Genomic DNA, 8456 nt, shown 5'->3' on the forward strand with positions numbered 1-8456 from the left:
ATCTTGTGAATAGCTTTGTTGCTTCTTACTTTAATTCACACCCTAAAACTTCATGGCAGTGTTTATATGTGGCAGATGTTTGCTGTAACACCCCAAGTGATAATCAAAGAAAAAAAAAAAAAACAAAACAACATAAGTATATTTCTTATATAAACTGATCCATGCTAATCAAAACTGAAAAAATAAAAAATTATCTACATAGCCTCACCCCCAGGCTTTGCAACCTGCAAACACATTAGTAAAGTTTAAATAAATCTCAAGACTAGTCTTGCTAATTTAGGCAGGTGATCTGTACTTCCAAAATCATCTTTTCAATGCTTTAAGTGCCTTAAAAGATTACACTAAAAATTGGATTTTTTTTTTTTTTTGAAAAGTAAGGACAATGAATGCAATTTCATTCTAGAGGGAAGTGGTAAATAAATTGCACACACACAATGAACTTTGGAAATTATTTTACACCTTACAAAGAACTGCCACTAAGTCAAAAGTCATGGAATACAGCGAGCACCTAACCCCCGTGTATCATAGGTGGAAAACACTCACCTGGCAAGAGCTGTAAAACAAATTTCAGAATTTTTATTATTGCTGGTATTACTGTACCCCAGAGTACAAAGCAAATACATACAGTTAATATTAAAATCTTTTTCAGACAGTGGAATAACTCATTTGAAGTACATTGTGTTTTAAAACTTATTCTTCCTCTTTGTAGTTCATTTTACTGACAAAATAATTTAGTAACATCACCATTCACCAGCATATCCCTGTAAGGTTTTATTGTTTCAGGAATACATAAGCAAAAAGTTGAGTACGATCCGTGTGGGCCAATACATCCTAATTCCACCAAGCTTACCACATCGTCCATGTGGAAGCATAAATTCATACATCCGTAGGTTCTGTACAAGAAGATTCCATCATTCCATCAAAGCAGCTCGACTCCTGAGCCGAGCAGTACCATGTACACAGGCCGATGTCCTGTAGAAATCTTATCCTGTCTACAAAGTCTGGGGACCTCTTCAGAAGAGCCAAGTAGAACTGCATCACGTATTTACATTAAAGTTCATGAAAAATAAGCAGGTCAGAAAACTTCAATAAATACTTTCTTAGTTTGTGTTTCTTCGTATTTGTTTACTCACTGCTTTAATTGCCTCAGCTGGCATTTTACAGATTCAGTAGTTGATAAATAAAGCCAATTTTGAGTCAACATTATAAATTACAACCAACAAATTCAATAGTTCATTCTTATGTAGTTCCAGTCCGCACAACTTCCCGCTTTACTGACACCCAGGAAATTTTGTCCATGTTTCAGCATCCCAGATTATTCTTGATGTTCATGCTCTTGTCCTGGGATCAGCCACCGAATGCTCTCAGTTCGAATGGTAGCATACATGATAAAGCTAGCAAGAAAGAGCAAGGAAAACAGGAGCAGCCAGTCTATTCCTTTGGTCAGGACACTTGGCAGGGGCCCAGCCCAGTCTTCCTCTGTCACAGTCACATCGTTTTTAGCTTCTATACCTGAAAAAGAAAGCATTTGATCAACCCCCGTAATGATCATTAAATATAGAGAAGCTTTATGTATTTGGAGCTTTGTTCTCATTCTCAAATTAAGGCACGTGCACAGTTAGACTCAGCATTTTGCTGACAGTCCTTGTGTTTTAACACGTTGAGTATGTAGTTTGCTAATGTAAAGGCAAAATGTTATCAAAGTGTATGCAAATGTTTTTAACAGGAAAAGGGTTGTTTTGTTCTTCCACAGCAGGGCCTTTTGTATGTTTGCACGGGGGTTGTTTTAAAATATCTCTGCTGCATTAGCAAATATAACACCTTCTGGCCTCTAATGAAGGCTGTGCATGGGGTTTTTGGTTTTCCTTCCTGAACACAGTACAGTAGGACCAGAGAGGCACGGAGCTCACAATGTGGACAGCCGTATCAAGGAAACTGGAGTCCTTTTGTCCCCTCTAGCACAAGAACTGAAATTGTCTTTTTCCCCAAAAATGCAAACATGCATGGCAATGTTCCCACGATTTACGTGCCTTTTTATCCCAAATTAAATATTTGTGCGTGAAGATGTTCTCAGTCCCTCTAGCTAAACCCCTCAGTTTCCCCCTTCTCTGTGAAAGCAACCCACTAAGTTCCTGGTTTCAGTGTGCCCCAAAACCCAGCAGACTGCAGCCACCTCTGCCAGATCCTCTCAAGGTTTTCATAAAATTCATCTTAAATAACAACCAACAGGAGGAGGAAGGCTGCATTTGGAGGTAAAAGCCAACCTGTTCTTCCTTTTGATGCATCAGAGCTGATTTACAAACCTGTTTGATTAAAAATGAAGTCTTTCAGTGTTTCCAGCGTTCTGTCTGTATGATTAAATCTCGCCATAGGTTTAGCGCCTTGGAAAAGGAGGATATTGGGCACGGCTACAGTTCCAAACCTAGTTGATAAACTGTTGAACACAAAGCAAATGCAAGGTATAAGGAAAAGAAATCCACTGGAGAAAGGAACAAAGATAGCCACAATGTGTCAGTTTTACTAAATTAATTTCTCCCTTCATAAGAAAACGTGTAACCATTTTGTGCAGTATTAAGGAGGTTTGCTAATGAATTATGTCAATAATGTAAGATTCAGCAGTGAATCAGTATGTTGCTTCTTCACACGTGTATTGTATGCATACAAATTTTGTTATCAAAGGATATATATGGGGGTGAATGGAATATTTAGCACTTTTCAGAATAATGAAACCCAAGTTAGATAACAGAACACAACTTCCAGGTTCATTATAGCTGTTGATAGAGTAGCAGTTCCTTTCTGTAAAGTTGTTCATAGGAAAAAAAAGGAAAGGGCACAGCCAAAAATAAAAGGGACCCATAACTATTTATATTAAACATTAAAACAAAATACTCCTGTTTTTAAAACACAAAACTTGCTATTGTAAATAAGACATTAGAGGATAGGACATGTAAATTACCTGCTATGTTGTGATGCATCCAGTGCCAGGAAGCGCAGAGTTGGAAATGCTCGAGGTAAAGAATTAAAATGAGGGGCCAGGCTAACAGAAAAGCGGCACCACGGCGTATAGAACAAGACTAAGGTACAGTCACTGCTGTTTGGGTTTAGGAACTCCATCAGATCCTTAAAGAAAGCAGAACAGACACACATAATGAAACATTTAATAGCATAATCCTACATAGAAATGCATCATTCAGCAAACAATTAGATACTTGACAAGATTTATCGAGTAGCTGCACGTTTGTTTTAAAGCTTTTTAAAATAAACAGACAAGTGTTTAAGAGAACCTTTTCAAGAGGTTAAACAAATTTATTAATTAAAAAAGCATCCTTTATTACAAGAAAGAGCTAGAAATAGGCACTGGTACTGGAAATAAGTGCCATTAACAATTCCAGATACACTAATGCACAGCACATGAAAGCTGACCATTCTCTACAGGCACACACAGGCTCGTGGATTGAGCCATTTCTCCACTTTTTCTACTCGGAACGACACAAACAGCTTTCTCACTCAGATTTTTTCCCTTGTCAATATCAGAAAGGCTGTAACGCAAGGAAATCCACCAAGTCAAATACGGAAGAAACAGACACGCAGCACAGAGCCCTAGAAGGGGTGGCCTGCTTACCTGGGACACGTTCAGGATCTGCAGCGTGAAGTTGCTGATCCCAGTCACGTTCCTCTCCTCGCAGGCCACCTTGGGGGTCTTCACGCTCTCAGTGCTGTTGGGCTCCTCAGCAGTGCCGGGCAGCACAGTCTCCAGCACGACGGGCGAGCCCACTGCGTGCTCATGGCCCTGCGTGTCAGGCTGGACAAGGGGAGCTGAGGGCCTGCTCCCTGCTTCACACTCCCCACTGCTGCCTGCTGCTGCCTCACAAGTCCCAGTCGTGGTGGAAGCTGACTCCTGCTCTTCCTTCGCATCCCCTGGCACCACCGAGAGCCCCTTGGCCTGCTGGGCTGGGAGCCCGCTGCCCAGCATCGCGTCGGCCATTTCTGCAGTCCGGTACCGCACCGCTTCGCCACCACCAACCTGCGTGGAGCCAGCAGCAGCAGCTGGGGGGGTCCCCGCGGCGCTCAGCTCTGTCACATCCCCTGCACCAGAATCACAGAATCATTAGGGTTGGAAACGCCCTCCAAGATGAGCTGGTCTAACCATCCCCCTACCACCATCACCCACTAAACCATGTCCCCAAGCACCACGCCCAGCCTTTCCTTGAACACCCCCAGGGATGGTGACGCCACCACTTCCCTCGGCAACCCATCCCAATGCCTGGGTGCTCTTTCTGAGAAGAAATATCTCCTCATTTCCAGCCTGAACCTCCCCTGGCCCAACTTGAGGCCATCCCTCTGGTCCTGTCACTGGCTATCTGCGAGAAGAGGCCGGCCCCCAGCTCCCTACACCTTCCTTTCAGGTACCTGCAGAGAGCAATGAGGCCTGCCCTGAGCCTCCTCTTCCCCAGACTGACCCCTCCCAGCTCCCTCAGCCGCCCCTCACAGGCCTTGTCCTCCAGGCCCTCCACCAGCGCCCGGTGCCCTTCTCGTACTGAGGCCCCAAACCGAGCTCAGCACCGAGGGGCGCCCTCGGGCTCGGAGCACGTCAGAGGGGAGGCACCAGCCCCTCTCCCCGGCCGCCCGCCGCCCTCACCGGCCGCCAGGGCCCCGCCGAGCCCGGCCAGCGCCAGCAGCAGCCGCCACATCCCGGCCCCGCCGCGCTCCGTCTCCCCGGACAACCGCCACTTCCGCCGGGGCTCTGGGGTCCGCTTCCGCTTCCGGCGCGGCCCCCGCTTCCCGCGCCTGCGCAGTGCGCGGTGGCGGGCGGGAGAGAGGGCGGCGGGCGCCATCTTGGGCGCGCTGAGGCGGGCGCTGTCCCGAGAACGCCTCGCGGTTCAGGCGGGGTTATCCGCAAACCGCCGGGGCTCGGCGCTCCAGGACAGTAAAATGTTCACATAAACTGCACAAAATAAAGAACTTTTACCCAATTTTCTCGCTTTTGCCCCCCGAACCGCCCCACTGTCCCCCGGGGCAGCAGCCTGGGGCTGCTTCCACCTCCTCACGGTGGTTTGGCTCCTGAGGAGCTTTTACGGACGGCCATGGGTAAAAAGCCCACAGACTACAGGCATATATATATATGTGTGTGTGTGTGTGTGTATATTTACAGCTAAAAATAAAAGAGGGCCTGTCTGTCATATCAAGCAAAGCTTCCAAACTGAAAGGCAAGATGAATATTATTTAAAAAAAAGAAAAATCCTGTCACAGTTAGTTCTAACTCACTTTCAATTTAATATTGAAGCTTCACGACTGTTTGGGACATGTCAGAACTGAGCCAAGAGCATGACCTAGGAGAGTAGGCACCACACGTACATACTGGGGAGAAAAAAAAGACCCAGGAAAACACAGTCCATGCACATAAATTAATATGGATGTCAGAGCTTTATTATGGAAATGGGATTTGTGTCTTTGATTTTACTGTGGGGCGCATCAACTCCTTTCTTATAGCGCACATTTTCTTTCTTGGAAAAATGTTTTTGTTTTTCTTGCCTTCCAAGTCCCATTTGCATGAATATTAATACTGAAACTATGGTAGCCTAAAGATATAAAACATAAGTGAGGCTTGCAAATAGAAAATATTTAATTAGACTGGTTGATACAGATCAAGCAAGCAAACTTGAGAGCCAACACACATACGAATCCACGTTGCTGTGGGCTAGTCAGGAAAAAGCTCCCCAAGCCCTAATTGTGGCAAGAAAAGTGGCGTTTTCAAGCTCAGCCCCATTTTCTTCCTCCTGGTGAAGGAGTACGTGTGGCTGCAGCTCATGGCTCTGTGCCATCAGTCTTAGAGTCCTTCACCTACCGCTGCCCTGGGTGGTGTCAGATCTCAAACATGAATGATGGCGTTCCAGATCTCTAACAGATACATTTGTGGCAACATACCTGCATCTGAGACACTTCTCAGATTTAATCCTAACATAATATTCTTCCTACCAGAACAGAAAGCAAGAAGTTTGTGCAATATTGCATACTTTTTATGCTGATGATAAAAAAAAGCATTAATGTAACAAATTAACTCTCAGGAATTATAGATAGGCTTTATACCTAAGTCACAACAAATGTACTAGCCCAGTGCTTACACATTATACAGACAAGGCACATTAAGATGCCTGCCAGTTTTGTTGCACAACTGTTTGGTGGCTTACATTTTTCTGATTTTTAATGCAAAATGTCTGTTTTCAGGAAGAACTAGTAAAAAAAATACATTGTTTTGCATCTATCCAAAAATCTTGGATACGGTAGAATAGCTCTGTTTGTCAGGGAAGGATCTGAAATTTAGCAAAGGGGAGGATTTGCGTAACTGAGTCTTTTGTTGCACCCATGGATATACACCAAAACTTTGCGGTCATCTGTGCATCTTATATTTCAGCAGCTGAATTTCACACACCACTACAGATTTCAGTAATGCTGAGCAAGATCCTTCACAGGCATCGTGGCAAGAAAAGGAGTGAAAGAGACTGGGACAGAGACAATGCCGTGGTCTTCAAGACAAGTTTCCACTCCTATATAATCCTGGGACGTCCTCACAGCTATGATTTTCTGTGTATTTAACAGCACAAAGATTAGGTAGGAGAGAACAAGACAAGCATTTGAGTTGGAACACAGGCTGAGGTTGCATGAACAACTTCAACCTACACCTGAATTTGGGATGTGTGCCTTTGTAATCTTTGTTTTCTCAACATGGCCGCAGTTGAATATTTAAGAACATGACCACTTGAAACAGCAAATACACTTTTTAGTTTTATGCATATCTCAAAGGCCTACTCTAAATAATCAAACTCGCACTAATTGTTACTGTGATATTTTTTCACTAATTAGAACAAGCTTTTGTGGTATGAAAAAAAAAAAAAAAAAAAAAAGCAACATGAAAGGCAAGAAGATTTATCTGCCGCAGATCATTTAAATAACACCTAACAACTCCACAACATTTTTCAGCTTCAAAGTAGTTAAAAGTTCTTATCTAATGATTCCTTCCAGCAACCTTGCAAGATAAGCCACGTATCTATCCACTCATGGGAAAAAATGAGCCCTTGTCATCCTTAGGCCACGCAGGGAACCTGGGTGACAGCCAGCTGCAGAAGGCAGTAGCTTTCGGGCTGCCAATCCAGTATGGTCAGGCCCCACCTCTCTTAAATGTTAAACAATAAACACAGAGCCACAGGCAGAACTCTGATAAAAATAGCACACAATGCAAGTCAGCCCTTTACTTTTAGTTATTACAGCTTTACATGATTAACAGTTAAAACAATTTTCATTCGTCTTGGTCCAAAAAGACACACCACTGAGCTATCATACTGCATGGGTATGATACTGCTAATTCACGGTGTACTATTTGAGCTACTTGAAGAGATACCATCGAGACAGGTATTTTCCAAAAGCAAAAAGATGCCAGTCCAGCACCGAAGCAAGCTTTGGTGTCTAATCATACCCATAAATGGAATTATCAGGAAGATATAACCACCTTAAAGCTTCCTTTAAGACATCCAACTTGTGACGCAAACAAGCCAACATTGCTGGTCTGTCTGCATGAATAAATCATAAACTGATTCTGTCATCAGAAACGCAGCACCTGGCATCGCACACCAACTGTATACCGAGGGAGCAGATCGCATTGCAATTTTTATCTTTCAGTTTATTACACAACAATCATGCAATCAGAGAAGCACCTTCCAATACAGATAAAGAGCCTGAATTGTTGCATGGTATCATTTATCAATGACAACATCCAATGCTCAAGTTTTCATTAAAAAAAAAAAAAAAAAAGCTCACTTCCTTCAAGAAATCACATCCAGCAACTGATCTTTAGACCAAAACACAACAGACTGTAGTCTAACTCTGTTGTGAATGTATCCAGTAAAATGAATCTGTTGAAAGCCAAACATTTACAATCAAAACAAACAAACAAACAAACAAAAACATGTATTTTCTGATCTTTTCTGATTAAAAGCAACTTGAAGTCTGTAAAGAAGCTTCAACTATGACTTCTAAAATGTTTCAATACTAGAAATATTCGGGGTCTCTGGAAGTACGTGGAATAGAAAATGGATGGTGTTGGGGAGCAAGGAAAGGAAGCAGTCCTGGCAAACTGGATTGTAGCTCTGCATCCATCAGACTGCCCATCTTGCCTCATAGTTATTGAAAACCTTCAGTAGAGGGGCAAAACCAAGGGGGGTTGGTTGTATCCAGAGCACATAAGCAATAAAAATAAACTAGAATATTACTAGGATGAAGGGATAAATATGATATTCAATAATGAGTAACGACCACCATTCCAGTAAAAGCAAGTACTCTCAAACTGATTCCCACGTGCAACAGAGAAAGAAAGTTAACAACTTACTACACATGTATACACAGCACTCATTCCCTTCCTTGTTTCTTCTCATATCTGAGTGAAGGGATAAGAATGATTAAGT

At 43.1% G+C, this 8456-nt stretch overlaps 1 protein-coding gene across 1 annotated transcript; it reads right to left on the minus strand.

Annotated features, from left to right (window-relative positions):
- Window positions 1-374: 374 nt before the first annotated feature.
- On the minus strand, window positions 375-4723 carry TXNDC15 (thioredoxin domain containing 15). The gene is made up of 5 exons (XM_082771504.1): window positions 4640-4723; window positions 3623-4086; window positions 2957-3120; window positions 2304-2434; window positions 375-1512 (listed from the first exon to the last, which is right to left on the minus strand). Exons 1-5 carry the CDS (start codon window positions 4689-4691, stop codon window positions 1316-1318), a joined length of 1008 nt encoding a protein of 335 aa, XP_082627630.1. The 5' UTR covers window positions 4692-4723; the 3' UTR covers window positions 375-1315.
- Window positions 4724-8456: the final 3733 nt, after the last annotated feature.

This window comes from Aythya marila (genome assembly GCF_965140915.1).
Source record: "Aythya marila genome assembly, chromosome: 14".
NCBI classification, from domain to species: Eukaryota; Metazoa; Chordata; class Aves; order Anseriformes; family Anatidae; genus Aythya; species Aythya marila.

Excerpts from the sequence above, each read along its gene's own strand:
- TXNDC15 (XM_082771504.1), bottom strand. The coding sequence starts at position 4,691 with ATGTGGCGGCTGCTGCTGGCGCTGGCCGGGCTCGGCGGGGCCCTGGCG. Across the intron at positions 4,087-4,639 it reads CGGCGGGGCCCTGGCGGCCG|GGGATGTGACAGAGCTGAGC; the intron begins GTGAGGGCGGCG and ends ATTCTGGTGCAG. Across the intron at positions 1,513-2,303 it reads CTTCATTTTTAATCAAACAG|GTATAGAAGCTAAAAACGAT; the intron begins GTTTGTAAATCA and ends TTTCTTTTTCAG.